A 27289-nucleotide genomic window follows, 5' to 3' on the forward strand; every position below is an offset into this window, starting at 1 on the left:
GGAAAGACAAGAGCACATTCTAGTTGGGAAAGGACAGATTCAAAAAATTGGTGTAGAAAATTGCCAAACAGTTCCCTGCAGAAACAGCAATATGCATTTTTGCAACTGTTCGCCACCATGGTTTAACTCTGACAGAAAATATGCCAGCAGAATTTCTAAAAAAATAGAAAACAGACATAATAACTGAAATTGCAAATAGAAAATAAAAATGGTGATGTCTGAGAAGTGTAGCCTTTGGACCCATTATCACTCCTATCTGTGCCAAACTTTGTCTTTTTCATGAACAGGAAAAGGATGCAGCAACTGGTTTTCTATTTTGATTTTGTAACTTAATGTTTAGGGACAAAATGTTATCTTTATTTAGTTTTATAACCTTATAGGAAAAGTTGTCCTCTTTCTAAATATCTGGTGGTTTTGATGTTTTCTATATATACCTTTCCATAACTTAGGCATGTTTAAAAGCAAAAGGCTATCAAAGAAAAGAGGTAAATTACAAATCAAGAAAGAAATGTTCTAATTGCATAGCAATGTTTTTAAATGTTTCCTTTTTCCAGAGACTGAAGATTACAAAATGGATTTCCTTAGGTAAAGCTGCTTTAATAGACACTTTCCCTCCTCTTTGTTCACATCACATTAAACATCCAAGCTCCAAATGGCATTAAACTTCATTCTGAAATCTCTATCATAATTGGCCAAGAAAAACAGTTTGAGTTAAGACTGACACCTTATTAATAAGCATCTCTTTGCTGAAAACTGGTTTTAGTGATGGGCCTCAATGATTTAAACATGTGCAGAGCTCTGACCTTGCATAGCTAACATCTGATATTTCAGAGAGTGCTGTCAGGTTGATGGGATTTTAAATATCAAATGGATCTTTTATTCTTCTGATTTTTGTCTTGCTGAATAAATATTAGAAGATCAAAGTAGCCCAGGCTAGCTTTCCAAAAGCATGACTGAAGTGAAGGCTTGGGCATGGGTATTATTACAAATCCAGTGTACAGTATTCACTATTTGAAATGCTCTTTCTAAGCAATGTAAACATATATTGCAAACTCTCTAAATTAGGTAATAAGAATTCAGAGTTTAGAAAAATCCTAACTCATGTGAATAGTCCAGTGACTTGAACAAGACTTCTTCAAAGACTAATAAAAGTATGAGTAAGTGTTTGAAAAAATTGACCATAAGATAGCCTAAAGAAACAAATGCAAGACATGGATCAACAGTTCGGGAAAGAGAGTGTGTGGCAAGATTGCAGATGACATGATAGAAAGAAGGATTCTTGGAACAAAAGAGTAGTAAGGAGGAATTTGAAGATGAAGAGGCTCTTGAAGGGTGTCAAGTGGCAGATTGCCAGAAGTAAGGATTGGGTGACAAGAGGCATAAAAGCTAGACTGCAAAGAGAGACAATTTTTTCCAACTATTTTAGTTGGTCTAATAAAAGATATCAGATTTACCCAAAGAACCTTGTCTGCCTATGTCCTTAGACCAATATGGCTACAATCAGGAATGAATGCCGTCCTACTATTACTGTAGAACTGGTGTGTGATCATTTGTAAAAGTCAGACATCTATAAATCAACAGGACCAGATGAACTTCATCTGAAGGTGCTGAAGGAGCTGGCCAAAGTCATTGCAGGACCACTGGCAAAACTTTTCTAAAATTCAAGGTTCTCGGGAGAGGTCCTTGAGGATTGGAAAAGGGCCAATGTTGTGCCCATCTTCAAGAAAGGGAGGACCTGGGTAACTATAGGCCAATCAACCTAACTTCTATCCTGGGGAAGATCCTGGAAAAATTCGTCAAGGAGTCTATATGTCACGGATGAGGAACATCTATCTGGCCCATAGGCTGGATGCGGTCAACTGGGGACTCCATTTCCTAGATGCCCCTGCCCGCATGGCTTGTGCTGATCTCAGTGGAGACCTCAGCCACACTGGCAGCATGCACGGCAGAGCAGCGCAGGGGGCTGCTCTAGAGCTGCTAGGATCTTGCAGTGCTGGCAGCTTGCTCTGGAGCCAGAGCAGAGCTGCAATCTGTAGCCTGCACACTCCAGGCAGGGGCATGCATGCAGGGGATCATGGCTCTGTCCCGGCTCCTTGCAGCAGTAACAGCAGGCAGGGCGGCTGGGAAATGGAGTCTCCGGCTGACCACATCTGGCCAGGGGCCCAGAGGTTCCCCATCCCTGCTATATGTGATAGGCTTGCATAAGGTAGGATTCTAAATGACAGCCAGCGTGGCTTTCTCATGGGCATGATGCATAAAGCGGTTTGTTTCTCTGGAGGCTACCAAAATCACAGACACACACTCATTAGATGGCACAAAAGGTGTATTTGCAAATAGGGTCAGAGCAGAATCAAAAACTCAGATTACTCTGAACCCACCAAGGAATTTTGCAGGCTGTATTTATCTTTTTCCTCCTGGGCACGTGTGCAGAAACAGGAACTCTTACAGCTCACTTCTGTTTCATACAAGCGTACATGTGGTTACATCACTACATACATTGCATGTATAGTATAATTAACTACTTAAGTATGCAGGGCGGAGAGGTAAATATGCATCAGCTAATTAAGCATGCTCAGAGACTACTATAGGTCACCAAGAGTTCAAACCCCCCCCCCTTTCAAGGACACAGTCAGCTGAATTCCAGCTTCTGTAATCTGTATGAGAAAGGCTAGGGAGAAGCTGGGGGAGAGTCTGCGATTTAGTATAAGAAAAGCTGTGGCAAGGCTAGGAAAGGAACAAAGTCCTTGACAGTGTTTCTTTCTTATCGGGTACAAGATGCAAGCTGTGCATTTCTAACAATATTCCATTTCTAACAGGCAGGTCTTGTCTTAACAACTGCATCTCCTTTTATGATCAGGTAACTTGCCACCTGGATAAGGGAGAAGAGAATCACATTGTATACCTTGACTTCCAAAAGGCCTTTGATCTAGTGCCCCATGATGTTCTCATGAGTAAACTGGAGGACTGTGGGCTCAAATATTCGAGGTATTCGACCTTGAAAAGTGAAAGTTGAGTTGAATAGCAGCTGGTTGAATACCGGAAGTCGACTATTAACAGTGTGGGTCGAATATTCGACAAGGGTCAAATATTCAACTTGCTTATACTGGATTCCCTGGCGGGGGGAGGGGAAGGAAAGCAAGGGAAGGAAGGGGGAGAGGGGGAAGGAGTGCTTTCATGACTGACATGTGTGGCTGGCCAGTGACTGATCAGCATTCTCTGAGGTCCCTTCCAATCCCAGTGCTCTGGGGGAGGGCCAGAGAAAATGCATAAAAGACAGCAGTATTGCTGCTCCCTGATTTCTGCCTTGGGGTCCGTTTCTGAGCTGCTGGCGTTCTCCCACACCTCTGTGTCAGACCATGCGGGCTGGAAGCCCTGATCTTCAGCAGATTCCCTGCTTGCAACGCTAGCAACAGGGATTTCTGAGAACTTGGTGCTTTTATTTTATAACTATTTTTCAAATTAGTTTATGCTTATATTGGATAGGGTTAGTAGTAGCCTAGGATTTATTCTATATATAGGAATTTAGTTTATATTTTAATACATCACTCTTTCCACCACACCAACGCTTCTCAATATATTTTCTACACACACAAACACATTTACGTAACACCCAGAAATCTAATCCGCAGCGCACAGCACACTTAGGAGGGGGAATCAGTCGAGTTTGTGCTCGACACCCCTTAGGTTTTTTCCTTTCAAGCCACGAGGTCTTTCCCAAAAGGCACTTCAGAAGGTGCCTCTGTACAGGTGAGGGCAAGCGGCTCAGCTGAGTCTGCTCTTTCTTTTGCTGTGCCTCTGACTGCTGAAGAGGGGGAGAGTTCAGCAGCATCCACAGATGCACCCGCATGCCAGAGGGAAAGGCCTAGTGTACTAGTATAGTCTGGGATCATTATGAGCTGGCAGATGATCCCGCATTTGCTATCTGTGTGCACTGCCAAGAAAGTCAGCCCGGGGCAAGGGAACAAAAGTGCATGATCAGCTTGGGGATGCTGAATCATCTCCGCAGGTGCCACCCCTTTGCCACAGGAACGGCCCCCCCTCGCTCCACAGTCCCCCTCCCCCCACAGCAGAGGCAGGGCACCCTGGAACTTGGGGGGCAAAAGGGGCCAGCTGCAAATGCGAGCGAGGTCACCCAGACCACTGGGGAGATGCTTGCTCTGGATGGCCAGCCCGTCACCTTTGCTGAGCAGCCAGGGTTCAGGCGGCTCCTGGCACTGCTGGCTCCATTCTCCCAGGTGCCCGCACGCACCACCTTCAGCAGGACGGTGCTGCCCTCCCTCTACGAAGCACGCAGGGAGCACTTGAGGGAGGAGCTGCACAAGGCAGGTCCGCAGGTGACCGTATACTTCACCTCGGACATCTGGAGCAGCCGGGGTGGAGATCATGCGTACCTCTCCCTCACAGGGCACTGGTGTGGCCAGTCAGGCCGTTGGTGGGCTCTGCTTCACGCCAAGGTGATGGATGAGTCCCACACAGCAGCAGAGATAAGGGGGGCAGGAACTGCATGGTTGGGCAGGCTGAGCTCACCCGCAGCTTCCAGGTCACCGACAACGGGGCCAATATGGTCAAGGCAGTCTGTGATGCCAACTTTGCTGGTATTCGCTGTGTGGCACACAGTTTACATCTGATTGTGAGGGATGCCTTGGAGGGGGACAGGGCTGCCGGTGATGGCGCCAGCAACACCAGCAGGCTCGTTTCCAGATGCAGGAAGGTGGCAGGCTGCTTCCACCGGAGCATCAAGGGGGGCAAGATACTGTGGGACAAACAAGCAGAGCTTAATGTCCCGCAGCGCAGAAGCATCCAGGACGTGGAGACTCGGTGGAGCTCCACGTACCTGATGCTCGAGAGGCTGGTGGAGCAACAGAAGGCCGTCCAGGAGCTGGCCTTGCTTGGGGAGATTGGGATCAGCGGCCCCCTGACCAAAGCCGAGTGGGATGCCATCGCCCAGATCTTGCTGGTCCTCAAGCCCTTCCTTGAGGCCACTGAGACCATCAGTGCTGCTGATGCCTTCCTCAGCCAGGTGGTCCCCATAGAGAAGGAGCTCTGCAGCCAAACGGAGAGCTTCCTGGGGGCCAATGTCCCTGGCTGGGGCAGGCTGCTGTCACCAGACGTCCAGGCACTGGTGAGGTGGCTGAAGGAGGCCTTAGGAAAAGGCTTGAACCGTCGGGGTCCAACACAGTGCATATGCTGGCTGCCATCTGTGACCCAAGGGTGAAGGGCACCATATGTGGCAGCAAGACACTGAGTCGCTGGAGGGAGGTACTTATTAAGACAGTGATGGAGGCGGAGCAGCGGAGGCGGGGGGAAATGGGACAGGGGGATCCACTGCCTGAACCCAGCCTGCCATCCACAAGCCAGTCTTGCCCTCCACCACAGGCGCTGCCAATATGGGCTAAGGCCATGGCAAATATTAGGGGGTCCAGACCCACCAGACCCTGGATCAGGCAGACTGGGAATACCTGTCCTGTCCAGTGACCAGTGTGCCAAGCGAGGGGGTGTTCGCGTGGCTGCGGATGTTGTGACATCCACCGCACTGGTTTGGGGGAGCAGCTGGTGGTCCTCAAGGTGAACCTCCCGCCGCCGGGGTCCCCAAGCGCCAGGTGCAGACGGAGCGAACGCCGCCCTCCTTGCTCCATCTGTCACAAGTTTTGTCTGTCACCAGCTGAAGGTGCAGTTTCCCCCAAACCCCTGCACCTATCACCGTGAAAGCTGGCAGGCTTGGTGGGCCCCTCGGGGACTAGCAAGCCGGCAGTTTTGAGCTCCCTGTGGCTTTCCACACAGAAGTCACAGGAGGTTTTCTCTCATGAATTTGGGGTGCTGTTTCTCTGAACCCCCTGAACCTATCTTGTTGAACGTTGGCACGCTTTGTGGGCTCCTCAGGAGCTACCATTCCTGCAAGTTTGAGCTCCCTGTGGCTTTGCACATAGAAGTTATAGGCAGTTTGCTCTCAAGAATTTGTGGTGCAGTTTCTCTGCACCCCCTGAACCTATCTTGTTGAACCTGGGCACGCTTTGTGGGCTCCTCAGGAGCTACCTTTCCTGCAAGTTTCATCAAGATCAGACAAGAAATGCCAAAGTTATAGCCTGCTTCAACCTTCCCCATTATAGCCTATGGGGAAGTCGAAGCAGCTCGAATATTCGACTGAGCTTTGACCTCGAGTCGAAGTGCACCTGCTTCGCCCCGAAGCGGACGGCAAATCGACGTGGGACCTGGTTTAACATTCCACATGGCTGTCGAATCGAATATTACCTGGTCTGCAAAGCCCTGATGTAAACCAATATTTTTTTAAAATCAAAGTAATGAATGCTGTAGATGTTTGCTTTTCAGAATATAATTTGGCATTTTTCTGGTTCCAAGATGGCAAAACCCCTTGCTGAAAAGAGTATTTCTAGGGAGCAAGAGGTGGGAGTTCTGGTGGCAAAGGTCAGAGGTTAGGGGGCAGGACTTACAGTCACAAGATGGTGATGAGGGGGTGGGGCACCTGTCAAGGGGTGGGGCTACTCATGCAGCCCTTGACAGCTTGCCAAAACTGGGAGAGCAGCGCTCCACCCAAAATAATTGCCCACCCCTGCTCCACAGAGAGTAAGGGCTTTCTCAGTGTGGGTAAGGATGGCAAAATTGGCCTGTCAGTATTTATAGATAATTCAAAAAATTCTCCCTTTGCTATAACTTCCCTGATGTTGCATACTGTGTGTGCTGTGTCTTGTACTGAGTCACCTGTGCATATTTAAAAAATCAGACTGCTATATCCAGTTAATTTTATTCATTGCTGGATAAAACTAGCATTCGATTAACATGTTCCATGTATTCTGCAATTATTGTTCATTTAATTCAACAGTCTAATGAAATTTTACAATAAAGTAATATTTAGACTTTTATCCAATGCACCTAATGAAAACAGTAGCAACCAGATTCTGCTGCCCGTAATTTATGCTGAGCAGTACCTTAGTTGCATGTAGTTTCCTTTAGTGAAACTACTCAGAGTGAAGTGATTTTGAAGTAATAATATGCCAGGGTACCAAAAACTGGCTTATAATAATTAACTTTCATAATACCGCTGTGAATTGGAAATTACTATCCACATATTATACATAAGGAACCTGAGGTCCCAATTCAGCCATTTTTACATGTTTTAATTTTAAACATACTCATCATGTTTCATTGAAGCCAAAAGGAGTTGAGCAAGTATTTCAGTGCTTTGCTGAATCGAGGCCTGCAGGTCACACAGTACAGTGTCTGCTGCCTGTTAGAATCAAATTGGACATCGCACGTTTGATCCTAACAACTTGCAATTCTAGCAAGTGGTGAGCAAAGTAAAACGCTTGTGTGGAGTACTATTAAAAAACTCTGTAGAGCTTTGCTATTTTGTTGTATTTCCTTTTTTATTACTATAAACTTTAAGTAAACGTAAAATCTCTCTGTGTAGCAAAAACATGGTGGGCAGTGTAAGCCAAAGTGGACTCAACTTGAATAGCCAGTACAGAAAAAGAGCCAGTGTGTGTAAATTGTTGAGATTCAAATATAGAGCCGAATCTGTAAAGCAAGACACTAGTGAGTTGTGGGAAATGCATGTAGCACAATATCTTTGGCTTTTGATTTTCGGGTTTTGCTGGGGCACCTGCATCAGTCTTACATTAAACAGTCATTGGATAAAAAACAGAAATACTCCTAGGAACAGAAATTAAAATCTAAGACTTTCCCTTCCTAGGTAAGTGTCTTAACTACTCAGACCTTTTTTATGCTGGGGAGAGGCCCCATAACACTTTCATTTCTTGGCTGCCCAATGGGCCAGCTTTAACAGGTTGGGAGGTGAATCCTGGGAGATGAGAAAAATGGGTTTGAAAACTAAGGAAAGTGTAGAATCCAGATCTCTCATGTCATAGGCCAGTGCTTCCCAACCTTTCCCTTAGCATGACACCATGTAAACACTGGAAAATTTTCACAACCCCAAAACAATGCAGACAAGATCAATGCGCCCTCTTACCATGGGTGGCATGGCTGGAGTGGAGCACATAGGTCGGGGGGGAGGAAGGATGTGGGCTGCCTGCTGTGGGTTCAGGGCTCCCTGCCCTGATGCCCTCCCCTCAGGGGCCTTTGTGGCCCAGTAGGTCGGACCCGGCACAGGAAGGCAGAGGGTGGGGAGGCCAGTGCCACTGCTGGGAGCCCCACACCAGTTGCACTGCCATGGCAAGTTGCCCCTGGCTGCCCAGCAGCAGCAGTGTGGAGTTGTGCTGGGTGGGAAGGGCGTGCCTCTCCATGGCAGCTTATCCAGTGTGGGGCTCCTGGCAGTGGCACTGAGCCTCCCTGCCCCGCTCTGCCTTCCCGTGTTGGGTCTCACCCGCTGGGCCATGGAGACCCTGGGAGAAGGCAGCATGGTGGGGAGCCCCAAGCCTGCAGCAGGCAGCCTGCATCTGCCCCCACCCCATGCAAAAATCTGGGGGGCACATGCTCCCCTGGGAGCATGTGCAATAGCTGGGAGTCAGCCCCCTCGCTGCCCCCTGGATGAGCCACCCATGACTCCATCCTGCTCCCCCAGTCGGGCCCTACATTCCAACCCCAGCCCTGGGTCCTACGCACCTGGCCGGCCGGGCAGTGTTCCCAGCCCCAGCTTTATCCTACTCCCTCCCTCCCACCCCACGGAGGCCTCAATCTGCCCTCCTCTCCCATAGACTTGGAGGGAGCTGCTTTCCACATTGTCTGGCTGCTTGTGCACCTGTATGTGTGCACAGGCACATGGCACCACTGCCTGATCACTCTCCTCCAGCTCTCCCAGCCCCAAGCAGCCCTGGGCAGGCTGTATCTCTGCCATTGCCCACTTCTTTCTATGATTTTCATCATAATGAGTCAACAGTGTTGAGTGTCTTTGTGGCCCTATTTTTTATCATTGTGACCTCAAATGGGGTGCAAGCCCAAGGTTGGGAACTGCAGTCCTAGGCAAATGCTGTCATCAGTAGGCAGTTACACAAAAGGTTATGAGTTGCATGTCTTTCTTTTCTCTAGCACCCCTTTGTGCCAGTTCTTTAAAAAGAAAGCAGAAAGTCCAACTCAGTTCGTTGAAAGAACAATTATAGGGGCCAGCCCTCAGGCGAGGAGTTCCAGGATGTTGATCATAAGTTTTGGGATTGTATCCAAACAGCAAAAGCCATAGCTGTCCACGCACTGATAGGTTCTTTGTTTTTGGCAGCTGAAGGCATTTGCATTGTGTCTCTAGGCAAACCATCATTTGTCCTCAATTATGGACCTACCAAATTCAGGGTGGCTGCCTGCCAATTTTGCAGGCAGAATATGGGGTCCAGAAGCTATTTTGTGGGCCATCCCACACCTCCGCTTGGCTGAGGGGCACTGTTGGCCCCACCCCTCGCTACTGGCTGGCTGCAAGGGCAGCCCCTCATCACCAGCTGGAGGAGTGGGGTAGCAGCCCTCACAGCCACCTTGCCTTCAGCCCTTGAAGTGGCCAGCCCCCTACTGCCCTCTCCTCCCCAGGTTGCAGCACCCTGGGGACTGCTGGCTCCCTGTGGGCAGCCATCATTTTATTTTCAGTAATTCTTTTTATTCCCCATGGATTTCACAGGCAAAGCCAGAATTTGCAGAATCTGTGAAATCACGATTTTGACAGGTCCCCATTCATAATGCTTGCTCAGTGGCAGCTTATTACAACACTGGTACTCACAGCTTGGACTTGGGTGCCCAGGCTCTGCAGAGGCAGCTCTGCTTGGTGTTTTCTACTGGCCAGCACCTTGCAACTCTCCGCCTAGCTGCCCATACCCCACGGGCACTGTAACCCAAGCACCTAACTGGGGTCAAGACCCTTTGCAGCTAGATACTTAGACATCTATCTCTTCGGTTGGATCTTGCTCTCACTCTCCTGTTTTTACAATGAAGTAGTTCCTCATCCAAAGATCAGCATTGGTATCATCTATTCAGGCCTGCCAGGAGCCAAGAGGCCTGTGGAGTAACACAGTTAAGGCACACCAGTTCAGCAGCCAACAGCACACAGGGGAATGCCATGGCTGACATGTGACACTTTGAGGAGACAGGTGAGGTCAGGGGTCCACTTCCCAAGGGTTTGCAGGGGACTGTCTGAAAGCGGGCTCAAGCTCCTGCCCACGTGCGTTGGATCTTAGCTAAGGAGTCACTGCCACTGCTGGACTCCGCCGGCAACGAAGCAGTCGTCAACCCCCCTGTCCTCGACAGATGTGAAACGTGCTCGTCATCTCGAGAGTCTGGAGGGGTATCAGCAGCGATGCCTCTGGAGCGGCCTTTCTCAACCCATGTGTCATGACCCAAAAGTGGGTCGCAAGAACCTACGACAACAGCGTGAACAAACTTAAAAGGAGAGTCCATTTTTCAGTAGAGAAAAACGTGGCGTTTCCCTCGGAGGTTGTCAGAGCCCCCAGCCTGCCAGGGGCTGCTTGGGGTCCCACACGCCCACCCCCTGCCCCACACACTGCGGGCCGGGCCAGTGGTCGGCAGTGACGGGCGCTGGATGGGGAGCGGCTGTTGACATTGACTTTTTTGTCGTTGTTTGTTACCAAGTTACCCAAGAAAACAAACCCGCAGGAGAGTCCTGGGACAACAAAGGTGGGGACGCGGCGCCAGCACGTGGCCACCCCTCCGCCAGTACGCGCCTGATCGCGCGGGAAGGGGCGGGGCTGGGGGCGGGGCCCGACCGACGCCCGCCTCCTCTCCATGGGCGGGCCCAGCGCTGCCGCCGCCGAGCGGGGAGAGTCCATCTGGGCCGCGCGGGGGGCACTCAACCGGCTCCCGGGCTGAGGAGGGGCGGCGGAGCCCGGTGGGCGCAGCCGGCAAGGCAGGGCCGAAGAGGAAGCCGGGGCTGGGGGAGTTGGGCGCGGGGCGGCTGGTCCTAGCGGCAGCTCTCCCACCCCCGCGGCCCGGCGATCAATGGTTCGCTCCGCAGCGCGCGCCGGGCTCCCGCGGTCTGGGTGGGGGCGGGGCGGCGCGGGGAGGGGGAGGGGCCGGCAGCGCAGCCCCGGGGCCGGGCCGGGGCCATGGCGGCTGCGGGTGAGGAGGAGCTCCGCGTGCCCGAGGACATGTTCAAAGACGTCAAGTTCTTCGCGGTGGGAGACATCGACCCTCAGGTACCCAGCCCCCCTCCCGCCCGGGGGCCTCGTGGGCTGTTCCACCCCTCCCCCCCGGCCCGGTGACGGGCCCTTCCCCCACCCTGCTGGGCGGTGACGTCACGCCACGGCCCGGCCCCGCCCCCACGGCCCTGCTCGGGGGGTCTGGACCTGTTGTGTCCCCCCTGCCGGGGACCTGTCCCGGGAGCCCCAATACCGCGGCGCGCCCCGGGCAGGAGCTGGGCCCAGCCAGGGCGGCCCCTGCCCGGGCCCCGGGGTTGCCACCCTGTCTGACGGGGGTGCCGGTCTTCCCCGCTCAGGTCTCTTCTTTGCCGCGAGAGTGAAAGCCGGGCCTCGGGTTTGGGGTGACTAAGGCAGGCAGGACCTGTCATGCCAGGCCTGGGGGCTGGCAGGAGGATGTGCGAGCGCTTGTTGCTCACTCCGGGGCTTCACCACCCGTTCAACTTTCTTCCCACTGTTTTCTTTCGCAGGTGTCTGGGGTTTCCCCGGCCTTGCTGCGACTTCATCATTTCTGTTGAAGTTCGTGAGATTTTGGGCTGGTTTATGACCACGAGAACAACAAATGCGTGGTCTGCCCTGTAGACAGGGTTTTTTGGGTGAATCGGATCTCTTTTATGAGACCAACTTCAATCGATTCGCCCTGTTAACCTTGTTTGCCTCTGTCCTTAGACTGACACGGCTACCACCTGCACCCCTGGTCCGCCTGGGGGAGTTTTCCAACTCTACCTATATATAATTAACGCCAGGATAAAGCTGTGTTAGACCCTGCCTTCGCAATAAATGGGGGTTTCGTTTTGTTTTTCCTTTCCGCAGCTTGTGCTTCCAAAGTTTCCGAAGTGCTGTGGGTCGTATTGTAAATAGGTTTTGTACCTTTTGAGGGAATGTCCAGATGGGAGTTAGGCAGGGGGTGACAGTCGTACTGAAAATTCACTCCCTGAATTATATCAGTAGTAAATCTCAGAAAACTTAGTGTCAGAACTGCAGGGCAATGGCACAAGCGGCCCAGGGAAGTTTTAGCATCTCCTTCATTGGAGGCTTTCAGGAAGAGGCTGGATAAGTACTTTACGGGGATGGATTGAGAATAGCGTCCCATGGAGTTAGTTGTGCATTTAGTGAGCAGTCTTTGTTTAGCCATTGAGTGGGGCTTGTCATTCCTAGTGGACCTAGGTCCACCATCAGCATATAAGAGACAGGGGAGTGGACCTAGGTCCACCATCATGCAGGGGAGTGGACTAGGTATCTGTGGAGGGACCTTTGAACTCTGTGGTCCTATTAGCTTTCCTGTGAAAGCAAGCCCTTAAACTTGAAGTTCAGAATTTATCAGAATTGTTATTTCCATGTTGCAGCATATAGAAATATTTCAGGACTTTTAATGCGTTGTTTCATTGCAAGTTATAGCTTATTATAAGTCTGTTTCTCTATTCCACCTACATGTGTAAGCCTACATATCCTACATGTAACATACCTACATGTTCCACTTATGGGCAAAAGCTGTCTAGGGCAGGAGCTGGCAACCTGTGTCCCCTGGGCTGAAACTGGCTTGCAGAGTGATTGTCTCCAGCCTGTGAAGTTTTGATCCGGCCTGTGGTGGCACCAGGGGGTCTGTGGTGAATAGCTTGCCCGGGTGCATCCCCATTTTTTGCCCTGAGCCATACATCCCCTCTAGCCTTCCCTGCCCCCTTGTCTTGCTCTATGCAGCAGGCAGTGCTTCCCCTTGCTGCTGAATTTGCCCCTCCCCATTGTGGTTAGGGACAGGAATCGGTGGTACATGGCAGAGGTGGTGGTTCATGGTGGAGGTAGGAGCAGGTGTGAAGCTGTTGCCGAGGGGGATCTATGGTGGCGATTGACAGCTTGTGACGGTGGCTTGGTTGCAAGCAGTGGCCCGGCACTTGCAAAAAGTTACCAACCCCTGATCAAGTGAGATTTGGATGCCCATTTTCTCCTGCATTCAACCCCTTTGCAGATTTAGCAGTTTGTATAATAATAACCAATCTTTTTTTCTGTTTTTTGGCTTCTTAGTGATTTTCTGTTTTGTTTTTATTTGAGTACCTGCCATGGTTGATTAAGGATTAAGGCTGATTAAGGGAAGTAGGGAAAGTTTTGCAATACTATGAAATGTGGGAGACCGCCAGCAAAACTTTGAATTAGTGGCTAAGTTGGGGGAGATTTCATTTTGGGTATTGTGAGCAGATCCAGAGCAGGACCTGATTTTACCTCTTTGCTTTTTGGTGTGTTTGGGGAATTTGCTGATTTGAAGTGTGGTAATCTGTGAGTTTTCTGTTTACAGTAGTTTGTAGAATGTTCTTCTGGATATATTTCATGGTGTCTAAAAAGTTAATATAGTAGTATTCCTGAGAGATTTTGATTGAAGAGTGGTAATTGTTAAACCTGTGGTGAAAGTCAGTAAGTGAGTCTAGGTATACTACCACAGTGCCCAACCTTCTGGCCTTGCAGGCTGGATGAGTGGTACGGGACCAGTCTGTGGGGTCGATCTGGCTGCCCGCTGCTCTGATCTAGCTGTGGGCCAAATCATGTGGAGGGTTGGGTCGGCCACATGCTGCCCTGATCCAGCTGCCTGCCCCTTTCTGTCAGTCTGGCCACGTGCCTGACTTGGCTCCTGCTGGCCTGCACACCAGATCCAGCTGCCCGCAGGGCTGCTAATTTGGCAGTGAGAGAGTAGTAATTAATGTTGCCACTGCTCCCTTGCCCCCAAATTTCTGGACTCTTGAGGAGCCCTGTGGGCCAGATGATACCATTCCAGGGACTGGGGTTGAGCACCCCTGCCCAGTACAAGGAACACCCCGTCTGACCACACACTCTTGGTTGTCACCTACCATCCCACATTTGAACTATAAGAATGATCATCAAACTACTAGGAGGGCACCCTACAAACTGCTGTACTTGAAAAGAACCAGACCTTGAGAAAAAGATTACCAGTTCCCCTAGCTCTTAGTCTTCAAACAGCCCCTAACCTTGCCCAATGCAACATCAGAAGTAAACTCCCTGATGACCTAATGGGACCCATCCCTGCCTGGGCAATAAATGCAAGACCTGTTAACACATCTCTACTACCACATCAGTCAGTTCTCCCCCAAAATCATAATTCATGGACCAATCAATACATGTGTGTCCCAAAGTGTGGTATATTTCATGCAGTGCACCAAATGCCCCCATGGCAGTAATGTGGGTCAGCTTCTTGTCTGACCTGAAGTTCTTGCACTCAGATCTACCTGACACCTTTAGAAGATGAGCATGGAAACAGAAATTCATGAGCCTGTTGGATGCTAAATACCATAGACTTAGGCAGTGTTGAAGGGTGATAGTTGCTAAACCTGTGGTGGAAGTCACTACAATAATGGCATCCAAACTTTTGGCCTTACAGACTTCCATGGTCTATTATAATCTACCTAATATTTGCTAACCTCTGCACTTCACAGGGGTAATGGTCCTCCTGAACAATCTTGTTCCTCCTTTATCGGGCTTTTACTGTACATCTGTCTGTTGGCTACTGAATAACTTCTCTTATATTGTGTTTGTGTTTATAGTTGGAATTTTACACAAGCTTTTGTTCATTCTTCTACTTACAGCTCTGCTACATCCTCTCTCCCAGAGGCCTGAGGAAGGGGAATGTGATACCTAAAGGCTTGTTTTTGTCTATTCCAGCCATGCTGTTGGTCCAATAAAAGATCACTTGCAAGATTTCTTGCCTCCCATGTTCTAAATGGTTCAAATTTGGCAAAGTTACAAGCCACCAAAAACTGTCTGAATAATGGAAAGTGTTGAACAGCCTTCATAATTGGTACTACTAGCCTTGCCTACAATGTGTTTATGCTTTCTCTAGAAAAATCGAGAGAACCTGATGAAATAGTATTTATTCCTTGCTTCACCCCCAGTATTTTTTGAGTGCCTATAGTGTCAGTTTCCTTTGAAATTTGTAAGACGATCTTCTGATTTATCTCCCTCCCTGGTTTGTAGGTTATTCAGCTTCTGAAAGCTGGGAAGGCAAAGGAAGTTTCTTATAACGCGCTGGCTTCACACATTATTTCGGAAGATGGGGACAATCCAGAAGTTGGAGAATCTCGTGAGGTCTTCGATCTTCCTGTGGTAAAGGTGAATAACCAGCATACAAGACTGTAGAACTGTCAATGTGATTGTCAGCTGCAGCCATTGATTGTAATTTTGAGTTTAAGTACCCTTCCCAGTCATGTGATGTGTATAGAAAATGTGACATAAGTAATCTGCTTTGAAACTTGGCATGCCAGTTATTTCCTGAGCAACAGTATGTAGGATGCCACAGCTTAATATAAGATTTTTTTTTTTTTATTCCAACTGATTTGTCCCCCACATCAGTGAACTTTTTGTTGTGCCCTTTGCATCCTCCCTCCTCCTCACATTAATTTTCTTAATCCCCTTTCCCTTTCTTGATCAGTTATTTAGTGCAATAAGGTCTGCTGAAGAAATTCTCCTGAAGTTGCTGGCAATGAAAGTAATTGTTGTCTGTATAACAAGGATTTTGCTAGTCAAGGTGCTGGCAGATATGCATGTACGTGCACCTGCAAGAGCTGATAGTACTGTAGGTAGATTCTCTAGAGCTTAGCATTTCCAGTTCTTTTGATGTCATCATGAGTCCTGCAATAATTGTTGTATTTTTTTTGTTTGCTTTTTTTCCCCTTAAAGGGCTGATACGTGCCCATGTCAGATTCTCAGCTTTCATTAAATAATAAAAAAAAAAAAATCAGTTTCCAGTTCTATGGTTGTGATGTTAAGTTTGGAAAAGATTAACCTTCAGAATTCATGAGGCAGAAGACAAATTAAGAATGTTCTATATACGATATATGATATAAAGTGAAGTTTTTTGAATGCTTGAAATTTTGGCTATAGTGAAATCATGTGGTCTGGTATATGATATAATCTATAGATTTGCATAGCTGTATAGATGTACAGGTAAACAATGTGATGCAAGTAATAGAAACAAAACAAGAAGTAATAGAAGCATAACAAACAGCACTAGGGACAACAGTAGCCTTTGTGTTTAGGAAAACAAAAGAAACAAGTCAATTTTCTAGGATGCCTTTGGGCTTTTTCATTACTAATAGCACTTAATGTTACATTGTTTTCCACAGTTTGGGGCAGAAGTGAGAGAGAATAGGTTAGGGACTATATAGAAATGTTGGATGTGTACAAGTCCATGGGGTAGATGCATCCGAGGGCCCATATACATCTGAGGGAGTTAGCTGATGTGTTTGCAGAGTTGCTGGCAGTGGGGAAACTGGCACAAAATGGGGAAGTGAATTTCTCAAGCTTACAGAGCTGGAAATGGCTCAGGTTTCATGACTCCCAGTTAAGTATTCTTTCCACTGGACCATGCTGCCTCTCAAGTTTTGTCTCCTCTGCCAACTTCAGGCTCCATTTCGATGAGCAATAGAAATGGCCATGTTATAGACATGTTTTATAATGTGGAGTGGTCTCTGGCTTAATTCTGCAGAGTGGTAGTCATAGTGGTAGAGACTACTTAAGTCTAGAGAAAGGGCTTGGAAACACCACTGGTGCTTTCTCCTTCTTAATGGATCTGGCTTAATGTACTTCTTGAAATACTATCAACTTTTCTTTCCCTGTACTCACCAGGGGCAAGACTTTCTGCCATGTTGTTCAGTCTGATCTGAAAACAATATAATGCGGTCATACAAATTTAGATCAGGCTTAGTGCAAAAAGACCTAGAATTAATGGAAAAAGAGTATCTTAAAATGTAAAATGTAATAAAAATATAGAATAAGGATTAAAAAAAGGAAACACAAAAAATTATGGGGAGCAGAAATAGGGTTTCAGAATAAGCACATGCCTCTTGTCTTGGACAAGTCATTTTTTTCTGCTTCAGTTTCTCAGTTTGTAAAAGCTAATGATATCTAATATTGTAGAGAGGATCAAGTTACTTGTTTGTAAAGCACTCAGAGAACCTAAGGTGAAAGACATTGTAGAATTAAAATGTTAAGCGTTTTTAATGTGTTGTTTTGTTACATGTTTATGTAAACATATTGCTTAAAATATTCTTCATTGTTTTTGTCTTGCAGCCTTCCTGGGTGATCTTGTCTGTTCGCTGTGGAGTCCTTCTGCCGTATCCTTTTTATTGAGTAAAATGTAAAACTAGTTTTTGTGTGTTAAATGTCAGAATTTGTTGAAGTAAAATAGCAAAACAATGACAATTGTGTATAGTTAAAAACTAAAATCCAAGCAGCACAGACTATTAGAAGCATTTGTACATGAAATTGTGGTTCTTCTGGAACTACTTTTTAAGGTTAAGGTATATTTGTACATAAATGTTTGTAGGATTTGGGCCTGGAATTCTAACACCAGTGTTATTTCAATACAGATAAACATTGGGGATCCTGGTTTTCTCTGTGTAAAAATCCCAAATTCTGCGACTTAAAAAAAAAAAAAGCCCCAATTTTGTGATTAAAAACCCTAAAATCCATGTTTTTCCATGAGTAAACTGAAACACCATGTATTTATAGTATATATAGGTATCAGTTAAACACAATGTTTTATTGATACATTTACCATTTTGAAGCCATTTGGAAGCCTAGCAGTGCGTGAATCGCTATAATAAAATTGTTTCTAAATACATATAAATTATGGGATTTGATTTTGGTTTTTTATCATGGAAAATCAGAGCTTCTTCTGTCCCCTTCATTTACCAGGGCATGAGTCCAGCTGTAGCTGGCCCTCTTGCTGCTTTGTGATGTTGAGCAGCCCTGATATGCCAGTGCCCTGCCCCTGCCATTGCTCCTCACTCCCAATCCACAGCCCCCTGGCCCTACCACTCCAGACCTGCTGCCCCAGCCCCCCAATGTGTGAGGAAGGGGTGGATGTGTGGGGAATGGGTGGTTGTAGGGAAAGGGGGTATGCACACAGGTGATGCGTGAGGAGAGCAAGGAGGGACACAGGTGAAGCATTGTGGGGGGGGAGGGGGAGGCACGTGTCCCCTTCAGATTTCTGGACCCACAGTGGGGTCTGGGCCAGACCCGCTCCGGACAGAAGCTGCTTCTGTGTCCTAGCAGGTACAGCCTGGCACAGGAGGGAGCACGGCACCACTGAGGTAAGGCACAGCAGCAGTGGTGGTGCGGTGTTCCCTCCTGTGCCAGGTCCTACCCAGAGCTGGTCTGGCCAGGGTGCAGCCCTGTACCCTGTTGTGGGAGCAAAAATCAGAAGAGGGGGTTGGGGGGCGGGGCGTGTGCCCCCCCCACTGCATTGCCTGTGCGCCATCACCTGTGCCCCCTCGCATGTTGCCTGTGATTCCCCCTTCCCCGTGCCACCCCCACAGACTTACTTGGAGGGAGCTGCGGGAGCTGGTCTCTAGTACACTGCCTGGCTGCCCCATGCGTGTGTGCATGTGCGTATGCACGTAGCACCCCCTGTGTCCCATGTCCCACAGCTCCAAACAGCCACTTGCAGGCTGCAACTCTTCCAGGCTGTAATGGCAAACCCATGGTTTCCCAGGTTTTTCTCCTTTTAAAGAAAATCTGTGATTTTGTCCTTTAAGGGAGAAAATCCATGTTTTTCCACAGCAAACAGAAAGCCCAGGTCCCTGATAACAAGCAACTTGCCTGTATTTTCTGATCCTGCTTCTGATTAAAATAGAGCTTTAATGTTAATATGTTATGCTATAAAGCTTTGTGACAAGACACTGAGAGTGTACAGCTTGGCTGTGTACCTTTTAATTGATAAACTTTCACTGACCTTACTTCATGAGTTCAGCTTTACCTCTCCAAAAACCTGTATTTCACATTTTTTGTTGTACTTCTAATTTTAGTAAGCAAAAGTAGTGAAGTTGCCTTTAAACAAAATTGTGTCAGTTAGGCTTTGATGTTAAACCTTCATTGAGGTGAATAATATAGTGAATTCCAGGTCTTGGTTTTATGATCACTTGAAAACTGTTTTCTGAAAGTCTGTCTTGACCAAGTAGCATGTTTCTCTTTGTCACAAAGCTTGTATCTTTTGAGCAAAGGGCAACGGATTCTTTTTTTGTTAACGAAAGCTGAGAATTTGCAGTTGTTTGGTCAATATAGTAGACATTTCTACTATATTGTAGAATTAATAAGTTATTTATTTAATTGTGAGATGTCAGTACTATTGGAGCATTTTTTTTTTATGTCTCAGTGAGTCATGTACAGTATGTCTGGAGCACGTTGTCTTGAGTGTCAATAACAGGGTAGTAACTCCTGTGCCTGACAGTTTATCAGGGAGCATGTTGCAAAGGCTGATGGTTTTTGATTCGGCATCACAGAAATTGTTACAAAATCACTCTTGAGCAGTCTTCATTTTTATTTTGACAGTCGTCTTGGGGTTTTTTTAAATGGATCAGGCTAAGCTTCAAAATTTGGCTGTCTTGTGAATAATTGGTGAGGAGAAACTGGCAAAGAAGCCAAAGATTAAAAGTGTACGGTGTGATGTCTAGATCAGGATTTGGCTCGCTGGCAGGGCAGCATGGGGAAGCTGTGTGTATTGCTGCTCACACTCCTCCTTTTCTGCCTGTAGAGGTCTTCAGTCTCCAAGACTGTCCTTCTGGAACGTTTGACAAGACTCACATTTAACAATGTGAAAAAGTACAAGCTGTGGAGATACCAATTGACGGAGAAAATACAGCTTATTATTGCAATTTCCAGATACTGATGGTCAGATTTTTTAACAGACCTTGCTAGGCTCATGCGTATGCGATCTGCATTTGCTCGGACACTCACGTAATTGTCTTCCTGACCAGACTGTGGACATAAATGATAGGCCCATTTCTGTCTACAGATAGCAACTGAGTAGTTAAGCAGTCTGAATGTGAGGCTTTGAAATGTGTCCTTTTTGAAAATGTTACCCTATGAGGAACTTAACAACAAAAAGGGATTAATTGATGCTTCATTTTTCTGTGGTCAGCCTGGCATTTGAGCTTAAATCTTAGAGCACGACCTATCCTTTGCATTATTTACATTCTCCGCCCCCCAGTACAGAATTTGAAAGTTTTAAGAGGATAGACTTCCTTTCATCTGTGAAAGATTCAGGATACTAGGAATGTGCTTAATATACTTAATGCTTTCTTCATCTTGTTTCTTTTTCTTTTTCTTTTCATTTTCATGTTTAAAAAATATTTACCAGACAGCTAGTAGAAATGCTGATTATGGGTGAAGCTCATGTGGACTCAGGTGAAACTGCTAGGAAATGGGAAGAGGGATAACCAAAAGACATGGAAGGAGTGGATTTGCAGAAGTCCTCAGAATTGGCCCAACTTCTGCTGCGGCTGAAATCAACAGAAGTCTGACCAATGTGCTCAGTAGAATGGAGGCACTGTTTGAGTGTTTTTGAAAATCCCACCCTTAATGTTTGGTTACAACATTTATTATACTGCGAAAAGGCAAATGGCCTGTTGGCAGTACTGGGAATTAACTAGTTAATTAACTAGTTAAAATGGTAAAGAAATGGCTAACTTTTAACTAGTTAAATTTTTCAGCTGTCGACTTTTAACTTTAGTTAAAAAAAAAAAAAAGTTAACTTTTAATTTTTTGTTAAAGTATAAGTTAAGTTAAAAGGTTTAAAAAATTGAAATCTGGCTTTCCCATAGTTTTTCCTGAGGCAGCCACTCATGGGATGATATTTCTTTACTGAAACTCTAGGACTTTTTGTTTGAGACAGAGAGTAGTGTGCCTTCCTATGAGATATGGTCTCTTAAGAACTACAAGTCTCAGAGTTCCTTAGTTCATGATGGCATTTTCCCATTCATTTGCAGAAGTCAACAGGACAGCCAGCTGGCTGCAGGAGAGGGAACAAGCAGAGACATTGATCCCAGTTAAGACTGGGAACAAGTAGTGAGGGGGTGAAGCAGATGATGACATTTTTCATTTTAATGAAGATCAGGGCCAGCAGCCCAGGGCCCAAGAAGTTGAGCATTACTTCTCATCTGTGAGAAACTTATCTGCGATGTCAGCTACTATGAAAAAACTATTCATCCATTATAACACAGGCATTCCCTCATCTGCCCATGTAGAGCAGGGGTTGGCAATTATTTTGGGCAAAGGGCTGCTTACTGAGTTTTGGCAAGCCATCGAGGGCTGCATGACAGGCAGCCCAGCGCAGATAAATATTAATTTTCTAAATTTTTTAGAGGCCCCGTGGGCCCAATAGAATGGCCTGGCGGGCTGCATCTGGCCCCCAGGTTGCATTTTGCCCACCCCTGATTTACAGCGATTGTTCAGTAGTGGAGGTTTAGTTTTGCAAGACAGAGGAGGAAAATTGTCAGATGTAAATTTTGAAATGCAGCTTTTGCTGAAGTTCAGTAAGCATTTTTAAACAGTGTCTGCTATGCAACTGAACAGTTTTTTTCTTATTTAAACTGATTTTCTCATTCCAGTCTAATATTGATTTTCAGACACTTTCATTATTTCTAATTCAGATGTATTTCATACCTTTTTGTTACCTTTTGAGCAATAAAAATTGTAACACCAGAGGTTTTCGGTGGAAACAGCTTTCATTTGTCACCTGGCTATGAACGTCTCCTTTCTGGTATACCTATATGATTCACTGACTTCTACAAAGTACTTTACATGGAGAGGGTGAGAAGGATCTAACAGTACACAGGTATTGGTAAATTGTTATGCTGAAAACTGGATGACAGGTATAACATTGTTTTCAGGTAAAGCAGGGTGAGTTCTGAGTAAATTAGTGTGCTTCTGTGGGCTTATGGAAAAGAAACCCATTCACTGCATTTGAAAATGAAAAGTGATGCTAAGAGGCAATTCACCATGTTTCATGCATTTCTCACGAATCAACTTAACTTTTAAGTAGTTACTCTCTTTTTAACTTACCTTTTAACTAGTTGAAAGGGGAAATATTTAACTTTTAACTTAACTATTAAGGTAATTTTAAAGGCTGCTAACTTTTAACTTTAACTAGTTACATTTTTCAAAAACTTTTCCCATGACTGCCTGTTGGGAGGATGCTTTTGGCCATGGCTGTATCCTTGGCTTCTCTGAGGCTTCTGCCTTTTGTCAGTCTGGACTTGCTCCAAATGAACTTAATAGACAGACACTTTTCTTCCCCGTGTCATGGTCCATAGGCCTATTACAATAGGAATTTCAGCCTTCTTGAAGCTTTGTGCAACAGACCTGTCATTTGCTGGCAAGAGGTGAATGTCCTACCTCCTGAGCTTCCCTCGTGTATTTTCTGTATCTGCACTGGCAGGTTACTCAACCAACCACACAGATGCAGATTTTTTTGAGGCGATCTCCAGCTTTTGTTAATGTAAACATTTGTAATAATTTGGTTGAAGAATTTTCTCAGGGCTGATTTACATTTTCTCAGCTCCACTTCCACTTCTGAGATGCTTGTGGTAGTTGCAAAGGGGCCTACTCATAACTGATCTAATGAGTTCACTGGATATTGTCTTCATGGAGGTGTGCAAGACGTACAGGCACAGCTTTGTCCACTTCCCAGCATGGCAAACTGTGGAGAGGTTGTGATGTGATTTAAGTTAGCCATTGCTCACTTTGGGTTGGAGTGTGAAAGGCAGCTCCCATTCTTTCTCAGGGAATCGTGGATGAGCAAAGCAGCACCCTGCCTGAAGTATTTTAATGCGTTCTTAAAGGAGACTTTAAAACTTGCCTATTTTACCATCCTCAGAATTCTTGTGTTCTGTGACAGGTTGGCAACACATCTCTTTTCCATAGTTCTCATCATTTGAACTTCTATAAATCTGTGTTTCTCCAGCATTTTTCTCTTGGATTATGGTAGCAATAACGTTGATGTATACATTTCTTTCTTCGTCTCAAATAACGTTTCTCATCTGGGATCTGTATAGAGAGACAGCTGCAATTCACAAAGAGTAATCTAACTCCTGGAGTATTTTGGTTTTGAGGTATATGGGCCTGTGATGCCAGTGAAGTTAGTCATAGGCCTGGATTGATACTATTGGGTACAAATCTAATCTTAGAAGAGGTTAGCAGAAGATGACTATAATGGGGGATGGGGAACAGTGATGACAAACAGATGCCCAATTCTTATTGTAGAGGTCAGATTAGTATCCTTTTTGCTGTATCTCATACGCTGTTCTTCATATCTCAGGTCCTTCTTTGGACCTCTGCCTTGGTTTCTTGGTGATTCAGTTTCTTTTGCTTGGAGCTGATGTCGTTTTATCAAGCACAAAAGCCCTTGTGTTTGCAGTAAGTCAATTCTTGGATCTCTCTGTCATTCTCATTAAACCAGCCTTGATGTTTCCTGGTAGAGAATCCAAGTGCCACCAAACAGATGAAGAATGACAAAGCATCTGGAGGTGGTGGATTACCCCCTGAAATCTTCAAGCAGGGGGAGATAAGCTCGCATCACAGCTGCATGCCCTCACCTTAAAGGTTTGGAATGATGAGGAAATCCCAGAAGACCCCAGGGATGCTACATCTAACCACGAACCAGCTTCCAGTCAGAGTGGAGCTAAACTACCAAATGGATGATAATCTCAGTTGACTCTCAGTCAAAACCAAGACCACCCTGAGCTCAATCACTGAGCTCCAATACACTGATGGTGATGCTGCAGTCTGTGCTTACTCAGAAGCAGACCTTCAGAGAATCGTTGACGTCTTTACCGAGGCATACAAGAAAATGGGACTGACGCTTGCAGAAGATGAAGGTCCTCCATCAACAAGCTCTTAGTGAGCAGTCCCAAGCTCTGGTAATTCAGATTCACCATGAGACTCTAGAGAAGGTTGAGTATTTCCTGTACCTCAGGAGCCATCTGTGACAGAAGGCTGACATAATAAAGTAATCCACCATTACCTTAAATGTGCAAGTGGAGCCTTTGAACACCTGAGGAAATGGGGGTTCAGAGATTGCAACATCGTATGTGAAACCAAGCTCACAGTTTATCAAGCAGCAATATCTCCACTTTATTGCATGGAGCCAAGACACGGACAACATATAGGAGACACCTCAAGTTGTTGGAGAAGTACCATTAACACTATTTGCAGAAGGTCCTCCAAATTCAGTGGGAAAATAGATTCACTAACATTAATGTCCTCTTGTCAGCGCTGATCATTCAACATCAACTTGGCTGGGCTGGCCACATTATCCAGATTTCCAACTCCAGACTCCTGAACTAAGTTTTATTCTCTTAGCTCAGTCAAAGTGTACGCTCACGAGGGCAGAGGAAACTCTTCATGGACATACTTAAGGCAAACTTGAAAAAAATGCAACATCGACATGAACTCGTGGGAGAATATCACCCAGAACTGCCCCAAATGGAGGAAGAGTCTGCTGCAAGGATCTCAGTACTTTGAAACCTTACAGCAACAACAGTAGGAGACAGAAAAGTGGGAGTGGCAGAAACAATATGTCATGGACTAAATCAAGAATCCAGAGCCCCCCACCCTGCGCAGAAACACATGCTTGAGTTGCAGCAGAGTCTGTTGATCCCGGATCGGCCTGATCTGCCGCCTTCAGACCCACAGATAAGACGGTCGTGGAAGACAGTCATCCTTGACCATGAAGGATTAATGAAAATGATGATGATGTAACTGGATATACATGTTTCTTTAATAACCCAAGCAAAAAATTTTACTGTAGTATTTCTTCAAGAAGAGAGTTCTTCATGACATGGTGATTTCCTTTATATTTAATTTATGGGAATACAGTCATGGGCATGTTGTTGCCAATCCTGAATTATAATGGTGGTAGTAAGGCATTAAGCTATGTTCAGATGAAGACCGTATCTCTGATGCTCTTTTAGCAAGAGGTATAAACTTTCTTTATAAATAATGAAGTAGTACATCTTGCTAGATTTTGTATGAAAAAGCACTGTTCTGCTGCAGAAAGTGGAAAAAAGTGCTACTGAAGAAAGTGAAATACAGAAAGTGACAGCCAGACATTTAAAATATTTATAAAGCATTCCTGTCCTTGCTCTGTATTTTGTAGGCAATGTGGAGCAGATTAAAATAAAATAGAACTTAAGGTCTTCACCAAACATACATGCTTTCTTAACTTTACTACGTAAGTGAGTAGTCTTAATGAGTCTGAGGTTGTCAAAGAAGATATGCAGGAGATGCAAGGTTCATGGTGCCATTTAGGACTACTACCAGAGTGCTAATCTGGAGTGGTTTGAGTTAAATCTCCTGAGTTTTGAAACTGCAGCCTGAAGGGGAAAAAAAAGCATGCTATGAAGGTTTATTTTTTGGGTGGTCAAATGTATGCCAATATCTGGGAAGTCTGAGGGTAAGATGATTTTCTTCCAAGTTCCCTCTAGAAGTTTGTTTCAGTTAGTTCTGTCCTTGACATCTGTTTTCCAGAGTGAATGGTTTCTCTCCAGAATCATGCCAGATCTTTTTTGGAGTCACTGCTTGTCTCTCTCAGGTGAGAACATTTTAAATACATACAACTCGGAATGATTGGGATGTGTGCGTTGGCTTGTTTATAGTCTCATACTTGTTATCCTTTTAAATGGTCATATGACTTTCTTCAAGTGGGTGATCAATCCACATATTCTTTGTGTTGATTTAATATTACCAAATGTGAGGCAAATGAAGGCGGACCTATAATACATAGAACACATAGTATAGCCATAATGAGTGAATGTGCAGTACTTGATAGTTGACTGCATTTGATTTGGTAGCTGTAATGTTATCGTCTCAGAAGAAAATATCTTGATTTCAGGTTTATAAAAGTAAAGAGCATCCACTAGCATTACTCATCCTTTTTAATGCATTTGCCTCCCTCAACTTCCATGTTAATCTGATATTTAACAGTAGTATGAACTAGAGCACTAGCCAGATTCCTCTACAGAATTTCATGAATTATATTAATGGTCTTAAGGCAAACTCCTATCCCTCCAAACAGAACTAAAAAGGCTTGTTGCATTGACGTAAAAGGTTTTATTTTTAACTTTCCATTAGGTTTCATCTGAAGACCGAAGTACTCTGTGGGCTTTGATTACTTTTTATGGAGGGAATTGTCAGCTGAGTCTCAATAATACGTGTACTCATTTGATTGTGCCTGAGCCAAAGGGGGTAAGAGTTTATTACATGTGCAATCCTTCCTGTCTGTAGCTGTTATTTGCTTCTGAGTAATCAATTTTCTCCCTTCTTGAATATAAGAGTCTTCGAATTGCTTGCTGATCTTGAGTTCTTGAACAGATCAGAGCAATGCGTTGCATTCATTGTTTTGTGTTTATTTTCCCTACAGCCATAAGTTTAATTCAAAAGGTGTCCCATCTTCTGTTGTATTTTTATCTACTTCTGTAGTTTAATAAAGAATTCAGATGTTATGAAATAGCTGTTTAATAAAAAGGTGGTTTATCCTTACAGTTGGCTTATATAAAAACTAATAATCTAACTGTAAGGATAAACCACCTTTTTATTTATTTATATCTATATCTATCTATCTATTTTTTATTTATATCTATATCTATCTATCTATCTATCTCTATCTATTTAGCATTTAAATAGAGATAGATAGATAGATATATAGTGTGAGAGAGATTATCTATAGACAGATATCTAGATACACTAGGGTCATTAGTGATTCTTCATAAAAGCATAGGTGACAGTCCTGAACAAAAATACAGTCCTAGAGCAGAAATATTATAAAACCATGTCAACTTTATTGTTGTTGCTGGACTGTATCGTGGCTGGGAGGGGCAATTTAGGACCCTGTTACATCGTATAGTTAGCACATGTTATATTTAGATTGTAGTAACGTTCTAATATGACTTAGAATGTTTTCTGAGTGGTCACATGTTAATGCTTACTATGATATAAATATAGATTGTAGTGTCACACCACAGTATTGATTGTAGTCAGCTGCTCTTCAGTCTCAGCTCTGCTATTTCATTGGAGTTTGTTAAAAGCTCTGGTGAGGTATGGCGGCTGGGAGCAACACTGGCATGGCACAGGAGCCAATCCCCATACTGCATGGGAGCCAGTTTAAGGGTTTGGTGCAGTGCAGGGGCTAGGAGTGACATCAGCATGGGAGCTGGTCCCAGTCCCTGCACCACACTCGAGGCCTGAACTGGCTCCTATGTGGTATATGGGGCTCGGTGCCAGTGTTGCTCCCCACTCCTGCTCTACACTGGAGCTTTGGCTCCTGTACAGTGTGGAGGTTGGGAGCTTGTCAAATGGCTCTTTGTCAGGCTCCCAGCCTCCTTATTGTCCCAGAGCCTTGAACCAGCATGGCA

At 45.6% G+C, this 27289-nt stretch overlaps 1 protein-coding gene across 1 annotated transcript in view; it reads left to right on the forward strand.

The window, feature by feature from the left end:
* The first annotated feature begins 10943 nt into the window (after window positions 1-10943).
* Window positions 10944-27289, forward strand: part of PAXIP1 (PAX interacting protein 1) — a 64950-nt gene continuing 48604 nt past the window's right edge. The window contains exons 1-5 of the mRNA XM_090047666.1: window positions 10944-11099; window positions 15075-15209; window positions 17169-17212; window positions 25407-25470; window positions 26010-26123. Of these exons, the coding sequence (XP_089903792.1) occupies window positions 11010-11099; window positions 15075-15209; window positions 17169-17212; window positions 25407-25470; window positions 26010-26123 (447 nt within the window). The 5' untranslated portion in view covers window positions 10944-11009. The remainder of the gene's footprint in view (window positions 11100-15074; window positions 15210-17168; window positions 17213-25406; window positions 25471-26009; window positions 26124-27289) is intronic.

Source organism: Crocodylus siamensis, chromosome 5 (genome assembly GCF_052110815.1).
Source record: "Crocodylus siamensis isolate JL-2025a chromosome 5, ASM5211081v1, whole genome shotgun sequence".
Lineage (NCBI taxonomy): Eukaryota > Metazoa > Chordata > Crocodylia > Crocodylidae > Crocodylus > Crocodylus siamensis.